At 38.4% G+C, this 22,445-nt stretch overlaps 2 protein-coding genes across 15 annotated transcripts in view; both read right to left on the bottom strand.

Moving 5' to 3' along the window:
• Window positions 1–18,246, bottom strand: part of map4l (microtubule associated protein 4 like) — a 36,127-nt gene extending 17,881 nt beyond the window's left edge. For 7 of the 14 annotated variants that reach the window (XM_079876672.1, XM_079876674.1, XM_079876676.1 and 4 more), the window contains exons 1-6: window positions 18,151–18,239; window positions 10,815–10,999; window positions 5,625–5,735; window positions 5,442–5,531; window positions 5,133–5,327; window positions 1,466–2,554 (exon numbers count right to left, since the gene is read on the bottom strand). In XM_079876672.1, the coding sequence (XP_079732798.1) occupies window positions 1,466–2,554; window positions 5,133–5,327; window positions 5,442–5,531; window positions 5,625–5,735; window positions 10,815–10,995 (1,666 nt within the window). In that variant the 5' untranslated portion in view covers window positions 10,996–10,999; window positions 18,151–18,239. Of the gene's footprint in view, window positions 1–1,465; window positions 2,555–5,132; window positions 5,328–5,441; window positions 5,532–5,624; window positions 5,736–10,814; window positions 11,000–17,118; window positions 17,173–18,150 lie in introns of those variants that run through there. The other 7 variants (XM_079876668.1, XM_079876669.1, XM_079876670.1 and 4 more) reach the window with 5 other exon arrangements.
• Window positions 18,247–19,300: 1,054 nt separating this feature from the next.
• kcnh2a (potassium voltage-gated channel, subfamily H (eag-related), member 2a) overlaps window positions 19,301–22,445 on the bottom strand; it is a 45,008-nt gene continuing 41,863 nt past the window's right edge. The window contains exons 13-15 of the mRNA XM_079875831.1: window positions 21,080–21,275; window positions 20,793–20,985; window positions 19,301–20,691 (exon numbers count right to left, since the gene is read on the bottom strand). Of these exons, the coding sequence (XP_079731957.1) occupies window positions 20,290–20,691; window positions 20,793–20,985; window positions 21,080–21,275 (791 nt within the window). The 3' untranslated portion in view covers window positions 19,301–20,289. The remainder of the gene's footprint in view (window positions 20,692–20,792; window positions 20,986–21,079; window positions 21,276–22,445) is intronic.

Genomic DNA, 22,445 nt, shown 5'->3' with positions numbered 1-22,445 from the left:
AACCCGAACAGATAAAAAACAAAGAATTTCCAGACTCATTACGTCATTAAAGACGCCATCAGGGATCTTCTGTGTTAGCATTTAATCTAAAGCTACCGCCCAGTACTCAATATCTCTCAATATCCCTGCCGGAGCACAGCACCTCTCAAACGCCTCTGAACACACCCTAATCGCTTGCTATAAAAAGAACAACTCTGTAAGTCTTATATAATGGCGAACGGCAGAGCCATCAATTTTACATGAGCTGTTGCAAGAGGATGGGAGAGAGAGAAGGATATGTGTGTGTGAGAGAGATGAAAGACAGAGAAAGCCACAAAAATACTATAGGGAGTATGAATTCAGCCTATAAATACCACCAACTAAAAATAACTGTTCTTAAATATTATGTGCTTGAATCAACTGTTTATTTGAACAATTTACTTAAACAATTTAGATAATGGAACATTTCTTTTCACATTAAGTTAAAAGCTTCTTTCATTCAAACTAAACTAAATCAATCCAACGTTTCATATTCAATGTCAGGGATTACTGAGAATGCTGGATACCACCCATATAAAGGTTTTAATAAGAAAACTGAAATTTCTTTCATATTAATGGATATACCACTGATAGGGGCTGTACCCACACTTCATTGATAATGATAATGAGATTTTCTTACCTGGTTGATGTACAGAGTTGTTCAAACAATGATGAACATGAAAAGAAGAATAAAAGAACATCATTAACACATACTTGCAACTGCTAGAAATGAAAGGTTATGGGTATGGAAGAGCTAAATCTAAAGATTTCAAAATCTATGTGTAGCAGGTGAATTGGCAGACAGACATCTTAATCTCATAAACATTGGATTGACAGTTTTGAACAAGAACAAAAAAGCAGAATAAAGAGTCATGTAGCATAAGATGACAAGGAGTGACATACAGAAAGCTTTCACCCACAGAACGATTAGCAAATGTAAAATCCCACATAGACAGTTGACTAGTTGACACACATCTACAAGACATGTGTATTTTGAGGGATGCTGTGACCAAGAGAAATCGTATTGAAATCCAGATGATTGTAAACTAAAGAGTAACAGTTAGTTGGCTGCCAGTCGCGATGCATAGCGATCAGTGTGTTATGACTGCATTGAAATGTTTATTTAATGTTTATCATCTTTATTATAAGAATGGATTACATGCAGCAGAGGTCCAAGCTATAGAGGACTGACACAAAGAAGGACAGAAAGAAAGAAGGACAGAAAGAAGGACAGAAAGAAAGAAAGAAAGAAAGAAAGAAAGAAAGAAAGAAAGAAAGAAAGAAAGAAAGAAAGAAAGAAAGAAAGAAAGAAAGAAAGAAAAGCATGGAGCACTTAGTGACCTGCTACAGTATTTTTTGCTACAGATATAGCTAAGCAGAGGAGGGCCCACTTCATTGAGCCATGCATTACGTAAATCATCTTCATACAGTCTTCATTATCACCAACCTTCCAGTAGGGGGGGCTGTGCCAGCGGGGGCTCCTGCTGCTCTGTGATTGATGGGATGAAAGGCATAGCTTCTGAGTTTAAGCTCACTGCAGTGCTGTGGGGAATTGTCGGGGTGCAGTGACTAACAGCTGGTGCACTCTGAGAGGCAGTGAAGTCTGTGCCGACGGACAGTGGGCCAGAGGTCACATTGGGGGCAGTGGTGTGAGGGATGGGGCTTTTCACAGGGGTGCTCTGGGATGGGGGGCTTGCATCTGGGGTCTGTGCCTGCAGCACAGAGTCAAGGAACATAACAGTCTGAGTTGGACTGAGGGCAAGGGTTGACTTCTGGTTGGGATCAGTTGGGTGAGTAGGGTCAGTCTTTGAGTCCATGGTTAACTGATCTGAACGGTGAATACCAGGCAACTCTAGGTTAGTCTTATTAATATCATCTTTAGATTTATCCTTATCAAGCATATCCCTGTCAATCTTGAATGTTGAGTCATCTATGGTATTGGCAGTGGAGCTGGGGTAATTTGAGAATATAGAGGTGTTTGCCTGCCCGGTCGGTTGTGGTCTGCATGCTTGGGTGTCCGTCAGGTGCAGAGGTTCAGGAGTGAGTGAGGGTGGTGTACTTCCCTGATCTATGCTAGCAGTGGATGGGGGCTTAAAATTACCCAAATTAGGGCCGCTAAAGTCCATGTCCATTACGGTTGAGGGAGCACTCCATTCTTCTGGAAGCTTCTTCCTGCTCTTGCTCTTCCTGGCCATGATGCGTCCTCCCCCTCTCTCCTGGATCTCGCTTTCCCAAATCTCTTCATCCTTACTGGGAGGTGAGGGGCAGTCGTGGTTGGAGCTTTCAGAAGGAGTCTCTTCTGAGTCTGGGGAACCAAGACTGTCCAGAAAATCATACATTTCTTCCCTGTTCTTGCGTTTCTTTTTTTTTCGCTTCTGTTGCTTCTCGGTTCCTTCATCAATGGACTTTTCCTCACCAGACGCTGCATCTTGACTCTGGGAACCCAAGGCATCAGTGCGCCTCTGTTCTGCCTTGTTGGAAGCATGGGACTGCTCCGTTGAGAGCATTTCCTCACCTGTCCAAGGGCTCCCACAAACTTGTTTGTGTACAGAGAGGAAGAGGAAGTGTCACTGACTACCATACAAATGATCGGACAACAAAGTTTGTGCATCTCCAACTCATAAAAGCTTTGAATAAGTGTTCAAAGAGACATTAGGTCAGCTACCTATATGAACCACTGATCACTTGCATCATATGGTGCGTTACACTAGGAGGTGATATGAGGACAGACAAAATTCACTATTCACAAATTCACAATGAATAGAATCATTGAATATGTAGTCCTTAACTCAGAAGATAATTAGCATTAGCCATGGGTTCCCTTAGGAATTTCCAGTGGGTTTTTAGAATAGTTATTTTTATGATTGAAAGGTCTGCGGGTAACATTACTTGAGGAGACTTTCACATTTTGTTTTACAAGCTAAATATACATGCTCCCCATCGTGTGGAAACTGCTGATGCTCATATGGTCCAGCTTGCATTGTGTGAAATATTATGAGTGGAGACTAGCACATTCTAGCTTCGGATCCCAAAATTCTGTTAATGAAGCATATGCAGTCCTCACCTGAATCAATAAATGCTAAAATTGGTGCAAAAATGTATGTGAAAAATGTGTTGTCCCTCAGAACTTCCAAGGTTGTACAGATGTGTCATGGACCATGAGCCTTCTGTATGATTATCAGATAGACTGTTGAGCAGGGGTTTTCAGCTGTGGCCCTCGAGGTCCACTTTACTGCAGAGCCTCAACCCTAATCAAACACACCTGAACAAGCTAATCAAGCTCTTTAGAATTACTAGACGGTTATAGGCAGATAAGTTTGATCAAGGTTGGAGATAAACTCTGCAGAAAAAGTGGACATCGAGGGCCAGAGCTGAGAACCCCTGCTTTAAGGTGTGCAAGGACTTGTGACCTCCTGACTGCCCGAACTCGTACTGTGTACACCTGTCCTAAGTTGCTAGCAAGTTACTAACAGAGACTACAACAACAACAAGAGTGTTTATGCTTGACATTATATTTGGACAGTTGTTGTCCAGTTGTTGTTATCTAGCAACTTATTATCAACTTCAGATTTCAAGTTTGATGTTTGACAGTTTGTAATTTAAGTTGCAGAACAAATGAAACCCAGTGGAAATTCCCCAGTAGTGAATTAACCTTCAAAGTTGGCAGATAAACTAAACAGCTCTAGGAAACAAAATGACTTTTCAATTCTTGTATGTCTGTTTGTTACATCCTGATAAAGGCCTATCACTACTGTTTCCTAAATAGGTTCTTATTGTAAGATAACATATCTGAGGGTATCATGCTCATACTTACAGCACCGAGCAGTTAAATGGGTGTAATAGTTTCAACAGTGGCTGAGAGAGAATGTGCTGAGACTATGATGTGCTCACCTGAGAGCACATCAAGTGAAGTGCAAATGGGCAAATTAACTCATGGAGAAATAACAGGCAGGGATAACAACAGAGGCAAGTCACAGAGAGACTGACTCAAAGAAAAGCAACAGAGAAGAGTTACATGACATGGAATACCCAATACAAATCCCAGCACTGAGGACAATAAATGTCACTGAAATGAACTAAAATCAACAAGACACTGAACACACAATGGTTGACAACATCAAAACATATTACATTGAAAAGGAATCAAAATCTATTATTAACTAAATTTGGATTATGTTTATCTAGACTGCATGCTGCCTTCGCGTGCTATTGGAATTATCGTAAATACTAGTTTCCAAGTTAAAAAAATGGACATGAACACCCTCTCAAGTAAAAATGTGAATGCGATGAGCTCGTATTCACGATTTCAGAAGTGGAAAGTAGGAAATTTCCAATAGCACGTGAAGGTAGCATTAGTCCAGCCATCAAGGCATATCAAGATGAAGAAATAAATTAATTTCTAGACACAATTTTTATCACTAACCCATGCCTGTCCTCTTCACTGATCAAATGGTTATTAACAGTCACTTTGAGTGGCAGTAACATCTATATTTCAGATATGTTGTCTAAAATGTGAAATGGCTTTCTAAACTGGCTCTGAGCCAGAAGACACATTTCTCTCTTAGTTTCATGGCCATCACGCTCAATGAGTAATATTACAGAGAGGCTGAGGATAAATCTTTAAAATGCCTTCCACCATAAATGCACACTTGAAGATTAAGACGGGCAGATCTGACGGGTATCGAAAGGACCAATTTTGAATAATGATCATTGGCTGTTATGATCCGTAATTTTATGATTTGGATTTTATCTGGACATCACAGTGTGCAAGATATTTAGTCAAGTCACTAACTAAAAAACATGTCTGTTTTTCAAGGTAGGCTATATATACTCATGGCATTTAATATCACAGCTGACATCCTCACTATTGCTGATCAGATCAGTAAAATCGGTCTCATATCTGAGGTAACTGACCATGAAAAGTATGAAGTAATTGTGTTATGAAAAAGTATTGATGAGGCATCCATGCCTTGACCAGTGGAATGACATGAGAGCTGAGATCATAGAGACATTCTGTGACATAATAATCATTCAGTACCTTAATATCTGGGTTTAAAGTCTGTCTTACCTGTTCTAGCTTGCATTGAGGTGCCTTAAGTGGTGATAGACTTTACCTGCAGAATTTTCCTGGCTGTTACGAGGGCTTGTTTCACTTGGATTAGCAGTTATCTGGGATGGTTTGGGTGGTTCATTAGCAAACAAGGGTGAGGTCTTCTGAGGTTCAACCATGCTGGGGGGTTTGGAGCTCTGGAAAGGGGCCATGCCAACATTCATATTCATACCAATATTCATCCCAGGCTGAGAGAACCCTGAAGCATAGAGCAGCAGAGCGGTATCGCATTAAAACTTAACAGAGCCTGAGGAAATTAACTGAATCGAACCCACGGTCTGAAGTCAACAAGATCAAACACTGCAGTGTTTACCCAGAAAGGAGTCCATGCTATTATCCTTCACCGTAGAACCCATCTGCTGGTTTCCCAATTGGCCAGGCATTCCAATCATTGATGTTGGACCTGGAATTAGAAAGACTAATATCTAGTACATGATTGGATTTTTGTTGAATTGCTTCATTCAGTTCTCAAGCCCGACATATGCAATGATCATACCTGATTGAAAGTCATGCTTATGGACATATTGTCCAGGAGGGCTGGGACGGATCTCTCCCTGAGGGTCCTGACGTTGGCCTCCAATCTGGCCTGCAGACATAAACCCAGATCCTGAGAAAAGAGAAAACAGAAACATTTACTCTGAATTAGTGTATAATTTTAAAACTAAAGATCAAGAGATTTGTGCAGGAAATGCTATAGGCTTTTTAAAAGCTATGTAATTCATTAAAGAATACAATCAAAGAGTAAGAAAAGGGCTAAAGACCTTTGATCTACATTTAATGGTACTACATTTGCAGCATTTGTAATTTCACCATCAATCTTTCATAAATTTCAAGGTGTGATGTTTTTTTTTTAAATGACAGATGGCAACACCAAAGACATTAGCATATAAAAATGACAATTTCTTCAATAACTACAAACACTAGCTACTGTATTTTACTGTATGTTAGCTAAGAGCTTGTGGAAATATGAAATATTCATGTACTTTGACTATTTGTCATGAAAAATAAATAAAAATGTGACAGGTAGTTTTCTGAATTTTAGACAAAAAATGAGGTATAATCAGACCTACTAAATGCTTTAAAGATTCCTACCAATTTATAAAACCTCTTCAAACATAAAATAGTAAGAGCTCCTTCTGACTATTTTTTAAAACATGATCTGTTGAGTAAAAGCTGAATCTTCAGAGACTGAAAATTTAATAGAACTGTAATGCATTTTACTAATTATTAATAACCAAGTGGCATTAATAACCACATTTTTTGGTCCCAAAAGATCTGTGAATTTAAATGAATGCAGTGAAATTGTCAAAAATACCCCATAAGTTATTTTTCATGATCATAAATGGTTTAATAATGATTTTAAATTGTAATTTTGAAATGCCAAATTGCTTGGACATAGTTCACAACACTCACCTTCGAATGAACCATCTGTGGAAAAGAGTGTGATGAACACACACTCTTCATTGGTAACTAAGTGATTTAGTGACATTAATTAGGTCCTGTAACAAGTAACTTTCATGAAATCTGACTGTCTAGATTAATATGTCCACTGTCAAAGGCAGTGGGGAGGGGTATCCATGAAAATAGGCCTGCTCCCATCCAGTCTGATATTTAGACATTATGAGAAGGGCAAGCGGAGATAAGTGATGCTGAGACGATGGGACAGGCTGGGACTGCAGGCCTGTTACCGTAGTTACACAACCAGCTGAGGCTGCTCTACGTTCCCTAGGCAAAGCACTCTGTCAGCATCAAGACTGACTGACAAGAGGAGCCAGCACTGAACCAGCCTTAGCTCAGATACCAGTCCTGGATTAATGATCATCATGCTCCCACAGGGCTGGGCTGCACCAGCTCCATGCAATTATCCTCTTTGTGGAACAGGACTGGTATATATGTCACTGTGAGTCATGCTGTTATATTACCAAGGATGCAATAGGAATGGTTCAGCCAGGCCTTTGTGTTTCATGTTGATAAAGTAGATGGGAATCGACCCCAATGGGTCTTCAAGGTTATTTGTATGTTTTTGCCTCAGGTAGCACATTTTCTATCTTCTTTATGTTTTGAAATGCTGATGATGTACTAAACTAAACCTGAGCAGGAGCAATAGCCTCACAAAGAGAAGCATATGAACCTGAGAACATGCTACAGTTAAAAGCCAGAAAAATGGAAGAGGAACTAAAAATAGCCACTTTTGTCCCAGACACGAGGCACTTGAGGTACAGACTGCCAAGTCATGCTGTGGTAGAGAGCCTCCTTTTGCAGTTAAAAAGGGGGGAGCAGACATCCCATTCAGCACAGAATCGCTTACATAATGTCATAAACCAGCGCTGTACTGAGAGTACCAGAAGCACAGACAAAGAACCAGAGAGTCTCTGACATGCAATATGGTTACAAAAGCACACAAACATGAAAGATGTACTATACAATTTTCTGCATTTCTTAATTTTTTTATCGATATTATATTATATATTATATGTTTTGTGTTAAAATGAGTACAGTGTGACAACTTTACAGAAATAGTGTTAAAACAAATCAACTAATTAAAGAAGAAATCAACAAAAGATATTTTGACAAACACTTAGAACCAAACATCACTGACGTCCATTAAATGAATTTTTATTTTATATATATATATATATGTACAGTATATATATATATACTCCATTTACTAAGTCATGTTTATATGCCAACTATTCAGTTGACAAAAGCTTTTTGTTTCTGTATTTGCTTGATCAGTATTTCGATCACACTTTATATTCGGGTGTCTTTAACTACTATGTGCTTACATCAAAAAATAAGTACAATATACAGTACTTATTGTGTTCATATTCTATTGCAAACTACTTTTGCTGCTTTTGCGGTGAGATACAGGTAAGGTTGGGACAGGTTTGGTGGTATGGGAAGGTTTAAGGGTGGATTAAGGTGTAAGGGAAGGGTCAACAGTGTAATTATAGATGTAATTACACAAATTAATTACAGGTGTAATTACATGCATGTATTTAAAAATATATATATAAGTACAAAGTAACATGTATGTACACAATAAGTGCATTGTATCAAATGATTAATTTAAATATAAATACATCGTAGTTAAAGACACCTAAGAACTAGAGAGGGTCTTATTTCTACAAAAACTAAGATATTAAAGGGATAGTTCACCCAAAAATTATAATTCTGTCATCATTTACTCAGCCTCAAGTTGTTCCAAAACTGTATGAATTATTTCTTCTACTGAACACAAAAGAAGATTTTTTTGAAGAATGTCAGTAACCAAACAGTTGATGACCAAAGTCAATGGGGCCCATCATTTTTGGGTGAACTATCCCTTTAACTACAAATTATTTTTGGGCATTTTGTTGAAAATGTACAGTATTCCATTTAAAAATAAAACCAAGACTAGTGACAAGTCTTCATACAGTATATCAACGTTCCCACATATCTCAAACCTAAAATCCTTTTAGAAATGGACATTGGACACTGTTTGTAGCATATATATTTAGCAAAAATTTTGAATGGTAACCCAAGTAAAATTTATTATAGCAGATATTAAACTGACAATTGTATGTTATACAGCACAATGACAGTTAAAATATATGAAAAATATATATATTCCTAACACACATTAGAATGCAGATGCCCTTGATGTCTTCAGCATATATCCATTGAAAAAGAAAGGTCATATCATAGTAGAGGAGGACAAGAGCCTTGCAAACAAATAATCAAATTATTTCTTCAGTTTATAGATGCAAGATGAAAGTACATGATAATGGACTGCACGTGTAATATTATTATCTTTCCAAGAAGTTTCACAGCCTGTAATAGCATCATGGTTATTGATTAATCATCCTTACATGTACTTTGTTCTTTGGAAATGAGCCTCTAAGCGCTTGTCAACAGACAACTTACAATTTCAATAAATCTTTATTACTTTGTCAATAAAAAAAGCTTTATTATCTCACACAACCTTTTCAGTGGAAAAAGCGTGGCAGGAAAATATACTGCCTGCTAGCTGGCCGTAATGTATTTGTCAGAACTGACAACTTGCTTAGTAATTTCTATTTTTTCCAGCAAGTCATACAATGATCTGATGAGAAACCACCATAGAAACACACACTTTTGTTATATACTAACTGTGATATGCAACAGCCTTGCCATAACGAGAGTGCTAATCTTTACAGTAACATCAAATAAATGGCATTTCTCTCTCTTAATGGAGGCAGTAATTGAATTTCATATCTTTGCACTGAACTGAAGCTATTAAAAGTATCTGTCACATCTGCTGTGGACAGATTTGCTGATACCAGCATCTATATACAGCTCAGTGCTGCACACATATACATATACCTTGCTCTTGTTGAGAGTGCATCCTGCTGTACTGATGTCTAAGCATTCTGTCAAGCACAAGCTCAATATTATAAAGGACATTTCTGCATATTCTTCTACAAGTAGAAAACATAACAAACAATACTTTCATATGACTAATGTAGGATAAAGTTAAACAGAATGGGATGGTGGCAGGTAGTCCTACAGTACAGTATGCAAAAAAAAAAAACGAAAAAAACATTCCCCAGAACTAATGGCCCAAACCCAGAAGCTGAAAGTCCATAAAGCTTTGATAGTTAATCTATAGCCATTTCGTGTAACCTTTACTAAAATAGTTTTTTTTAGATGATTTATGAATGATTAACTTCACAAAAAGCACCAGTTAAACAACAACAACATATTTTAACGTATTTATTCAGACACTATTAGTGCCCTCATGCATACCAGGTGATTAAACTGTGAAAATGTGCCCCAATAAATAACAAACACATTTGAGAATAAATATGGGGATGGTTGTAACCCAAGAGGAAGGCTGTCCGCCTAACTGAACCTAGAGTTCACTCGGAATGGTTCTTGGCAGAAGACAGCACGGTTTGAGGCGGAAAAAAATTCTTAGATCAGAGATGTTGCCAACCATGATCAGGCGTTTGTCCTAGACAAACAAACACAAAAGCAACCCGAAAATACCTCAGAATATCAATGTGTTTTTCCTCATAAAACCAACTTGAACAGGATGTGAAACCAAAGTAAAGGAATAAAATGTGCTTCTTCCACTCACCATTATATGTTGTGGCAGATAGAGATAAGAAATACACAAATAAATACTTCAGATTAAATACATCAGATCACAATCCAATGCAGAAGGAAGACAGTAAAATAAAAGCCTGTTCCTGATGTTGCATTGCACAACTACACAATATACCCAACATATCTAAATAAATAAAAAAATAAAGCAGCAAATAACTGTGCAAAATGTTTTTAAAAAATTTGATTGTATAAATGTTCAAAAGCTTGGGTTGGCAAGATGTTTTTATGTCTTTGAAAAAAATCCCTGATGCTCACCAAAGTTGCCTTTATTTGGTCAAAAATACAGTAAAAATTATGAAATATTATTATAATTTAAAAGAACTGTTTTCTAATGTAATGTAAAATAAAATGTATTCCTGAGATAGCAACGCTGAGTTATCAGCATCATTACTCCTGTCTTTAGTGTCACATGATCCTTCGGAAATCCTTCTAATATGCTGATTTGGTGTTCAAAAGAACAGGATTTATTTTAAATAGATTTATTTTTTAACATTATAAATGTCACAAGTAATATAGATTACTTTTATGGAAGACTGTCTAGTTCTGAGGGACATACCTTCCCTTTTCCCATCCATCCCATCCAGAAGGGGGCGGTAGTCTGTCTTCCCAACAGTCTCGCCCACTTTATCATCAAAGGTCTGTGCCTCCAACCCGGCCACAAAATCCCTCTTCAGTAGGCTGTCCTGGGTTGCCTTAGATGCTCCGTCTGTGAAGGCATCACGTAAACTGAAGTCCATCCTCCTGTAGAAAAAAAAAAGAGGGGCAATCAGTCCAAAAAAAGCAGGCCTGGACCTTCTCAATTAAAAAGTAATGCAGCTAAAAGTGCATGTACAGTATATACTCTCTGTAAATACTCTTGCCCTAAAAAAATGTGAGGCCTATGTTTGATCCCAACATCTAGTTAACAGATAACAATTCATATCTTCAAATCAGTGCCCAATTTATGCTACACTCAGAAAGGTCATGCACTCAAAGAGCTCTCGTATGGAGGCTTTCAACATGTAAATGTGGCCAGATGTTCAGACCTAGACAAATCTGATCATGTGCCTGCCCTGTGCACTACATATTAAGATCAACTGCCATTTTAAAGAATGTGGCTGCATGCCAAATGAACAGCTGTCATATAAGTTGCACTTTAACTATATCCTAAGGTTACTTAAAACAATGATTTCCTTCTTCTATAAAGGCAAAACGTGAGAGTATGTGACACAATTGTGTACTGCGAGCATGTGAACCTGTGGGACATCAGGTGTCATGTAACATAAAAACTAAAATTCAAGTTCTTGATTTGCTCAGATCTGTCCCTTTACACACAGTAAACTATGTATTGTGCATATAAACAGTGTCAGTGAGAGAAATGAAGGAGGAAACGTTAGAAAGGGATAGTGAGAGAAGGGTTTGAGAGAGAGAGCTTCATTGTGAGAGCTTCAGAGCTTCAGTTTGTTTGCCATCGCATGAGTTTAACTGTGTCTCATTGTTTCTCTAGCTGCCACACTATCCACATTCAGAGAACTCAGATTAACACAATTACACACTGTCCTGTTCAACAAATGTCCAAAAAAGCTGCAACACTGTTGCGTGACAAACACTCAAACCATCACAAACCAAATCAAATCATCATGCATTTTGACAGCAGGGGGCAAATGAGTTAAGAGCTGAACAAATCTCTACAGTGGTTTTGATCTATTCAGTTTAGACATTAATATGATTATGCAAGTCTGTTCAAGGCTAAACATGGGATTAAAATGCTGCTGCCCCAAAACCCACCCAGAATCCATCTCCTCCCCCTGAATCTTCCTCCCTCTCACTCTCTCTATTTCAGTGGTTGGTCTTTCCTATTCACGTTTATTACTTATCCACAGCTTTGTCTTTGCATTTCCTCCCTCCTCTCCTTGTCTTTCCCATCCCCCTGCATGTATATGGATGTAAAGTGTAATTCTGATGATATCCTGATGAATGGTAAAAGGCCCAGCTGGTCCAAAAAATGAAGAGATTACAGGCAGTGTGATTCCCCCTCGTATTTGTCCCTGCTGACGTCACATAATCAGCCTGAAACACTTGCTGTACTCAGCTGTTACTGTACAGCAGCACACAGTGATGTACAGTATGACATTAGACAGTAAGAGCATAAAAAAAGCCTTGAAATGACAGGAATGATTGTGCAATATCCCATTCAGTTTTGTTGATAAGTCATATTTGTGGGCATATTTTCCTCAGAAACAAAGAATGATCTGATTTACTATTTCAGTATTATTTATTTACTTGTATAGTATTCATAACAATTTTGAAGTAGCTTTTATTTTTATAATTTCAGTTTTCATTTTAGTTTGTTTAAGTGATTTGCCTGTAATTGTGATTTTCTTTTATTTATATTAATTTAGTTTTAGATTTAGTCATTTAAATTCTTCTTAATGCTATTCATTTCAATTAGCTGCCAAGGCAACATTCCTAATGTTCGTTTTTATTTTTTTTAACGTTTTTTTATAGTTTTAGTTTACAGTAACATCACTGTTGCTTATTCATAGTATTTATTCAAAAAAGGGAAAAAAGACCAAACGTTAGTTTTTCAGAGAGAATAAAACATGTCATATGGCAGGTCATATGGTGCAGTCTCCTAAGGCTTATTCATCAGACCATGGCAAATGAGACACAGGTACATCCCTGCACTTTTACCGCTCTGACTCTGACACGGCCCTGTGTCCTGCTGTGATTCAGCAGTTTTTCTTTGCGCCTTGGATGATGTCATCAGCCCTGGCACAGAGTGGCATCTCACAGAGTGCCATCACTTTCTGTTTAGGAGGGACACTCTTGTTCACTTATTCATTCATTTGAGTCAATAGGCCTGAACACTGTGAGTGGGTATAAATGTGTATGTATGTTAAGTACAGTTGGGTCCAAAGGTCTGAGACTATTGAACATCTGTGATGCAATAATTTAAAAGTAAATAAATGTTAATACATTTAATAAATTAAAATGAAGAAGAAATATGAAAGATTCTGCACTATTTTAGGTCACTGATCATGTATTTAAGTGGCACTGATCATGTTACTCTTTGTATAGACAGTCACATTCTCTTCTTCCACTGAAGTTCAAGTATCATGTTTGGAGAACACAATCATCAGGTTTGACACAAATCAACACAAACTCTGAATCAACATGCACCAATGCTCCATTTTTCTAAATGCCATAATCATTTGTTAACAAACAAGTATTCATTACTTCAATGAGCTCATTGTTTCTGCCTTGAATTATTACATTGTTTAAAATTAATACATTTTTAGCTAACTGTGATTTTGTATATGTCCATTTCTGAAATACATAACTAAGACAGTTACCTCTAATAACAGATCACTCTAAGTTATAATGTGGACTCATGCATTTTCAGTAAAGCTGCTTTAAAACAATGTGTATTGTGAAAAGCGCTATACAAATAAATGTGAACTGAACTGAACTGAACAAACGGAAAAGTTCATGGAGCTCGACTGCTGCTGTCTTAAAACCCAGCAAGCAATTTTGCATTTAAAAGACGTCTAATAACCATCCAAACACAGCCCTGACGTCTAGGCTAAAACAAGACAAAATTTGGGCTGTCAGTGAAGATTTAGTAGACGTCTAACCATAGCCCAAGAATAGACGCACAGGCTACGCATAGAACATGTCAAAGAAATGAAACCAAACAACTTGTAATCACTGTTTACTTTGCTTAAATGATGGAATATCATACTAGCAAGTTATTTTGGCAAAACGACATGTAACCAAATTCAAGGTTATTTTGGTTAGAAGTGGGTTACTCATAGCCAGACTATATCGGGTGGGGTATATAGTTAAGCGAGACGGTGAAATGACGGCTATTGCTTGCTGGGAAGAAATAAGGCTACTGCACCCAAAAATGAAAATGCTGTCATAATTTTTTCACCTTCATGTCATTCCAGACCTGTATGACTTTCTTTCTTCTGTGGAACATAAAGAATATATTTGGAGAAATTTCTCTGGTTTTGTCCATAGAATAAGAGGGTCAATGGGTTTCAATTGTCTTTGGTTCACAACGTTCTTCAAAATTTCTTAGTTTGTTCTCAACAGAAGAAAGAAATGCATACCATTTTGGAACAACATGAGGGAGAGTATACAGTAATGACAGATTTTTTTGGTGAAGCATAAAAAGAGAGAGAGAAACCAAATATTGAGACATCCTGAATTCATGTGGATTTTTAAATTTAAATTGTTTGAGCAAAAATTCAACAATGAACCAGATACATCTCTTCAAATGTCGCTCAAAACAAATGGTCCAAAATCGAAACAGATTCTGACAGAAGCACACGCTGTCCTCGTGCGGTTTAAAGGAGAATGGCGAGCTCACAAGAGTTTTTGAGCAGAGACCGGGCTGGTATTTGGCAACCATTTGTGTTGCTGTGTAAACTCTGTATTCCAAACATTCCTGTATGAATGCACACAGAACGTGGGATGAGGGTCTGGCTCAATGTGTTCCATTGTGTGCCAAAGCCACTGAGCATGCGGCTACTTGCTGCCACTCATTGTGACTGGGTTTATGTATATGCAGCACTACCAATCTCTGTCTATCTCTTATTCTGAGTAAAAATGAGGCATCCGAAAATAAAGCACCTTCAACTGTCAAACTGATGTCAGTCAGACTGGAGTATCAGGTAACCTTAGCCTACTGGAGCCATCAACAATAATGATATATTCATATTCATTTTACTGAATGGTAAAGACAAAGTATGATCTTGTATATTTCTCACCCCAATACTGTAATCAGCTTACATCATCATCCTAAAATGGGGAGAGTGCTATTGGCCTGCCCATGGTCACAGCATAACAACGGAGGGGGGTTGTCTGTGCGGATTAGAGTCAGAGGCCATCAGTGAGGGGAATGGGGATTGTGTATGACGGGACGCAGGGCATCACAACAGGCCAGCAATCCCTGACTTGGCACCCCAGAATCACGGCAGTCCAGAAACCGCATGCCATCTTACTGAGCTTCCCTTTCCCAGCGACATATGATGACAATGTGGGTTCACCCCAGTTCATTTACATTTTTTCATTTTACTGAATGGTAAAGGTTTTATATGTTTTATTTTATATTTTATTTCATTCTCTTCTCAGTCGAATGAGAAAATATTTCTGAGGAATTTAGACAAGGTCAAACACATTGTACTGTATGTAAAAACAATGCAAAAGTGGGACATTTTTTGTTACATTCACGATGGATCACAGAATTAAGCTTTGTATACTCTTTTTTTTTGCGATGACTGAGTGTAAATGTATCATGTATCAAAGAAGTTATATGAGATGATGATACACTTTTGAACAAGGTTGGCCACTGCATTTCACTGTTAAACAGCCAAACATATTTTTACTGCACTGTGGAAATAGTTTAAAAAAAGCTTTATTGAAATGTTCATCTATAAATAGTGACAATTCTGTCAAACTAGGTCTGTATCCCTGCTGTAAAATTGCATCACATCTGTTTATGGTGCCCAAGCTGTTCTTTTTTTTTTTGGACATGGTAGCTGGTTTGTTACCAGTTTAACGTGGTCTACAAGCTCGAACCAGTTTTATCAAGGTCTATCAGCTTAATCCTAACCTAGCTACAACTAAGCTATCATTCATTAAATATTATCCAGATTTTAAATTTTGCAGTTAAGGTATGATGATTAATGATCAAAATCCATTCAATATGGATTACAATATTGCAATGCACAATAGTTTAGAGTAAGTGATTTTATATTATTTGTAGAGGCTTATGTTGAAAGGGTTAGTTCACCCAAAATTCTGTCAGTAATTACTCACCCTCATGTTGTTCCAACCCCGTAAGCGTTCGTTCATCTTCGGAACACAAATTAAGATATTTTTTATGAAATCTGAGAGCTGGCTCGCTCCTTCATAGGCTGCAAGGTAATTGATATCTGCCATCCCAGAAAAGTTAGTAAAGACATGGTTAAAATAGTCCAAGTGACTACAGTGGCTCAACCTTAAGTTTATAATATCAAGCGATAAGAATATTTTTTGTGCGCAAAAACCTCCCAAAAATAACGACTTTATTCAGCTACTCATTTTCTTCTGTGTGGGCCTCTGAGTGAGTTCACGTAGTGTAACAGTGCAGCGCTTCTGGGTTGTACGTCAGAACGTAGGCTCACTATTGGCCAGAATCACACGCATCACACACATGACCAGCATTGGCCAATAGTGAGCCTACGTTCTGACGTACAACCCAGAAGCGTTGCGCTGTTACACTACGTCAACAGCTTAGGAGAATGACATGGAAGAGAAGAGATGGTTGAATAGAGTCGTTATTTTTGTTTGTTTTTTTGCGCACAAAAAGTATTCTCGTCGCTCGATAAACTTAAGGTTGAGCCACTGTAATCACTTGGACTATTTTAACGATGTCTTTACTAACTTTTCTGGGCTGGCAGATATCAATTACCTTGCAGCCTACGAAGAAGTGAGCCAGCTCTCAGATTTCATCAAAAATATGTTAATTTGTGTTCCGAAGATGAACGAATGTCTTAAAGGGTTGGAACAACATGAGGGTGCGTAATTACTGACAGAATATTCATTTTGGGGTTAACTAACCCTTTAAGAACAACATTCTCATTTACCAGTGGATTTTTCATGTGCTTCCTGGGATTATTTACATGATGAAGCATGATCACACCCACTATGAAAACATTTGCTGAATGACAACGACCGTTGCTGCGTTAATCACCATTACATTTGATCATCTCCTGATATTTAAAAGCTAATTAATCTTTAAACATATCCGTCTCAGCTTACCTGTCACCACACTTTTACCGGCCTCACCCATACAAAAATATTTAAATACAACAGACAAGAATACAAACCCAAGAGGGACACCTCCTTGTCCTTCACACTTGGTTTAACTGAATAAACACTACAGTGACATTTGTTCATGACCTGTATGCAAAGCAAACAAAGCCAGTCACAGTGCAAAGAAGGAGAAATATATGCATTAACTGAATAAGGAATTATTAAGATTCAAGGGGGGTGTGGTCAAAGTGTACCTCTGTCCCTCTATAATGCAACCATTCGGAATATCAAATGAGGAAACGTGCACATGAAAGCGTTATGTCTCATTACACAAATTAACCTGTCCCACAATGCCAGGTATCCATACATGACCCTCAATGCGTCAGTTTCGGATCGTGTGTTTAATCTCAATTGAATTTTACAGTATGACGCATGTCCATGAAGCATGTTGAAGAGATGCACTGCAGAGAGCCGAGCACGCGATGCACAGGCACTGAACGCGCTACATTGCCAGTACGGATGAGAACAATGCGATGAGACGCGACGAACTAGAACGCGCCCATTATCAAAGCCAGCTTCATTTATTAGAACTGACTCGTTCTGTTTTTTTTCGCGTCGTTCGTTTGCAGTTTATATGGGGTGTAAAGCTTAAATCGTCCTTTATAAGGAACCTTTCACGATTTCATCATTCCAAAATGTTCACATTGTTAAAACAATATGTGGCACTGCTGAAGTTATGTAACTGTAGTAGCTTTTTATAGAGGTTTGCTGCGGAGGGCACCTGTCCAGAGCATCCTAACTGCGGCAGTGCCTAAACAAAGAAATCTCGGCAGATCGACATATTTTGAACGTTTGAAAACGAGAGAGCGATGAGTCATAGCCACTCTGTTTTTGCATCGCATCATTATCTCGCGTGTGTATAACAATAACTAACGCCTGTCATCCAGGGACTGCGACTGTATCAAAATCTAAGCGTGCACGACAATTCGTTGTCAATTTTTGTCTCCATTACGGTAAGCCTTTCTTAATGCACATATGCCTTGATTGTATTCCTATAGTGAAGCGATAAAATGTGAGCACTAATCACAATGTCAAAGTGCACTTACCCGTTGTTGTTGTTGTTTTTAAAATTCAGTACTCTGTAGTGTTGGCCGATGTGCACAGTCAGATCCGCCCTCTCATACAGTGCGCCTCTGTGATCGCAGGCGACGCCCCGCCCCTTATTCTCCTTGACCAATCACAATTCAGGAAAATAGTACTCTATAGTCTAGCCAAAGCACCACTATGCTGCTCTTGCATCCTGAGCATCCTCTCGTTTCTTACATGCGTAGTTTCCATGCAGGCCTTTATGGGAAGATTCATTTGAAAATCCCCTGAATGTAACTTCATACATGACACCCTTATAAAAATAGGCTGCGAAAAGAGCATAAAGTGTTGTGGAAGTAGGGAATTCCTCTGTTGTGCTCTTTATCCGGTTCTGGAACACGATTAAGGAGCGCAGTTGAAGCGTTAATATAAAAAATATATAACAATGATAGGCTTAGAGCAGGCCCCTTTTTTAAGAGGGTGTTTCTCATTCGGCTGGTTTCCCGTTACACTGAACCCGTGTTTCCTTTCAGGAGCTACACTTGAATAAACAGTTCAATGAATTGTCCTTTCTACTCTATCTAATAGAGTACAGGTCTTAAAGAAACATTGACAGGTTGAACTGTGTTTTTTGCATTATTGAATTAATGTATTTCTATAGGCTATTTGCAGCTTTACAGGTTTAGGTGGGTGTTTTCCTGTGGGAAGCGGGATGGGTTTGTCTACGTTTTGGCTGAAGTATATCCTATTTACACAAAGTTATTTGTGTTTGCTTATACTCAGTGTTATTTGATGCTGAAAAGATATTTCAAAGGATGGTTACACTTTTGGTTGAGAGCAAAACAACAAGTTTGAGCAGAACAATTCACTTCATTTTTAGACACTCATCAACCTTCTGTTTTAATTAAGCAGTACAATGGAAATTGGGCAGAGCCTGAGCATGACATGGACTTTCAATTTGCCCTCTAGCTCTATAGATTGAATCCACTGACATAAATATCAGAGCCTTGAAAATGGATTTCACTAGCTTTTGCTGGCAGCAGCATTGCAGAGGTGGTGACATTTGAAAAAAGAAAAATGTCCCTTTTGACACCAGAGAAACAAGGAAAAGGATTATGTTTTTCTTTCAATCAGCCAGATATGTTCTTTAATAAACTTTTATAGACTTGTGGATTTTATGAATTAATTTATTCAATGTGAATATGATTACAAGTTCATAGGAGGTAAAATGTGCACAATAATCAATTTATAGTAAGCTAACAATAAATATTCCTACTTAAGATTGCAATAAATTACATGTTATATTACATTTGAACATTCCAAGCTACACATACCACATTCCCTATAAATATCTTTCTAGCACATTTATATATGTCTTACTACTGGATGTGCTTGGCATAAACCAGCGGCAACTGATTATATATGTATTATATATGTGTATTACTAATTCTATTAGTGATATGGATTATATTCTAAATGGATTTTTCATTATAATCTGTCTAAATCACATTTTGACCCTTTGGCCAAACTGATGATTATATATTTAGAGTGATAAAATACTGTCATGGGAAAATCTGTGCTGTGGATATTTGAAAGAAATAAACACATGCTTTCATGTAAATTACTGGCATGTTATTCAGCAGGATTCACCAGTGTTCCCTGGATTAACTCACTCAGAGGTATTTGAGCTACTAGAGATTAGCTTGGGGTTCTTCCACCTGAGATACATTTTCTAAATCATACTCTGATGGGCCTTTCCAGTGTATTGCTACAGTATGTCCAAGACCTTTTCTCCAAATAAACAAACAAACAAACAATCATCAATTCAACACAAAACCGCACACTTAAAAAAAAAAAAAAAACTGATATGCAAATCATAATGCATATCATTACATTTACACCTCAAAATAACAAGTGAACACTTTCTTAAAAGACAACGTTTTCACTGAGAGGCTGGTAAAAACAATGAGTGTCGTTAGACCAGCTAACACAAATGTACCAAACTACAGGGACATTAATGATGCCTCTACAATAGACTTTCTGAGGTAATCAATATGAACCTGAAGTAGAAGATCTTCAAAACATCCTGCCATCAGTGTGGTGGTCCGTCAGGTTGTATGAATTGTTTTCCACTGAGATGGTGCAAAAAAGTTTCACTCTTAACACCTAGGATCAGAGCCATGTCTTTTTTGGATTGAGGAATCATCCTCTACCTGATGTTGCGCTGGCAATGACAGGCGTCTTGAACACTCGGAGGACTCCAAATCTGACCTTGGACCAGCCTGTGGATGGTGAACAGTTCCAATAGGCTCTGCATCAATAAAACGATAACCACCTTGATCAGCCATGACTGTTTGTTGGCGATCGGTTTGTGCTGTGAGATCACCAGATGCGTTCCCTGCATTGTGGCTCATGGTACGTGGCCATCTCCCTGTATAAGCCCTAGAATGAGTCTCAAAGGAGGGCTGTAAGGAACAGTCCAGGAGCTGGAGCTCCACTGCACCTGACAGACTTTCACTGGACTTTATGGGACTGCCAACAAAGTCGTGGGGATCAAGTATCTGGGAAAATCAAAGAGGATGAATTAATGATTGGAGTTTGTAGTGCCTATCATTAGATTCAATACAAATTGATGACTGTAATGTGAAAGTTCGTGAAATACCTCAGAGAGAATGGCTGGCGTTTCTGTCTCTAAAGGGTTGACAGGCTGGACCAGTTTCTGACCTGGTTTGTGTGGATTTGGAGATGCTTCTATAGGGGACGTCACAGAGCTATATGTTGGTGGAACCAGCACCATCTGCCTCTGAAGCAACTGCATTATGGCCCCAATGTCTGTTGACATACGCTTCTCCAATCTTTGAAAAAAACAAGACAACAAACACAGCTCAAAGCATACCTATAATGACTAAAGGACTCCAAGATAACAACAATCCTGTAATTTGATCTCACCGCTGGAGTTGTCTATGCATCATTTCCAGTCTGTTCTCTACCTCAGTGCAATGACGATGGGTGACATTGTGCAGGACGGTATTGGAGGGAACCGAAGATGAGGGGAAAGACATGCTGTGGCTGGGTACTTCCTGGTACTGATGGCCATGACTGTCCCCCCAAAAGCTGAAGGCGTTAGAAACCCCCGAAAGAGCTCCTAATTTAAATTAAGGGTAATGTCAAAATGATGCATTCACTGCAAGGGAAGATTTCACCCAAAAGTGAAAATTCAAACATTATTTATGTTGCTCCATTAAAAATGAAAAACTTAAATAATACCATTGCATAAATATTCATACCCTTAACTCACTACTTAGCTGAAGCACCTTTGGCAAAGATTACAGCCTCAAGTCTTTTTTGGGTATGATGCACCAAGCTTTGCACATCTGCATTTGGGGATTTTCTACCATTCTCCTCCTCAGATCCTCTAAAGCTCTGTCAGGTTGGATGGGAACCATCATCAGTGGACAGAAATTTTCAGGTTTCTCCAGAGATGTTCGATTGGGTTCAAGCCCAGGCTCTGGCTGGGCCACTCAAGGACATTCAGAGTTGTCCATGAGACACTCTTGCATTGTCTTAGCTGTGTGTTTAAGGTCATTGTCCTGTTGGGAGGTGAACCTTCTGCCCAGTCCAAAGTTCTGAATGCTCCAGGCTAGGTTTTCATTAAGGCAAACTCTACATGTATATTTTGCTGTGTTGAGCTTTCCTTCTACTCTGACGAGTCCCCCAGTGACTGCAGCTGAAAAACATCGTCACAGCATGATGTTTGCTACCACCACACTTATCGGTTGGGATGGTATTGTGCAGGTGATGAGCAGTGCCTGGTTTCCTCCATACATGATGCTTGGAACTGAGGTTCATCAGACAAGAGAATATTGTTTCTCAGTCGAGTCCTTTAGGTGCTTTTTCGCAAATTCCTCCATTGATTGCTCATTTTGGCCAGGATTCCAGCTCTAGGAAGAGGCCTGGTTGTTTCAAACTTCTTCCATTAAGGGTTATGGAGGCTGCATGCTTCTGTGAACCTTCAATGAAGCAGAATATTTTTGTAGTTCTCCCCAGATCTGTGTCTTGACACAAGCCTGTCTCTGAGCTCTACAGGCAGTTCTCATGGCTTGGTTTTTGCTCTGATATGCATTTTTAGCTGTTAGACCTTTTATTGAGAGGTTTCATTTGTCTTTCCAAATCATACCCATTCAATTGTATTTGCCATTTGGTTAACCCCACTTTAAGTGTAGTGACATCTACAAGTGAAATAGGAATGCTCCTGAGCTAACTTTCAAGTGTCCCAGAAAAGGTTATGAATACTTATGCAATGCAATTATTTCAG

The sequence above is a fragment of the Squalius cephalus genome, assembly GCF_949319135.1.
Source record: "Squalius cephalus genome assembly, chromosome: 7".
NCBI lineage: Eukaryota > Metazoa > Chordata > Actinopteri > Cypriniformes > Leuciscidae > Squalius > Squalius cephalus.
This window is presented reverse-complemented; position numbering and strand designations above follow the sequence as displayed.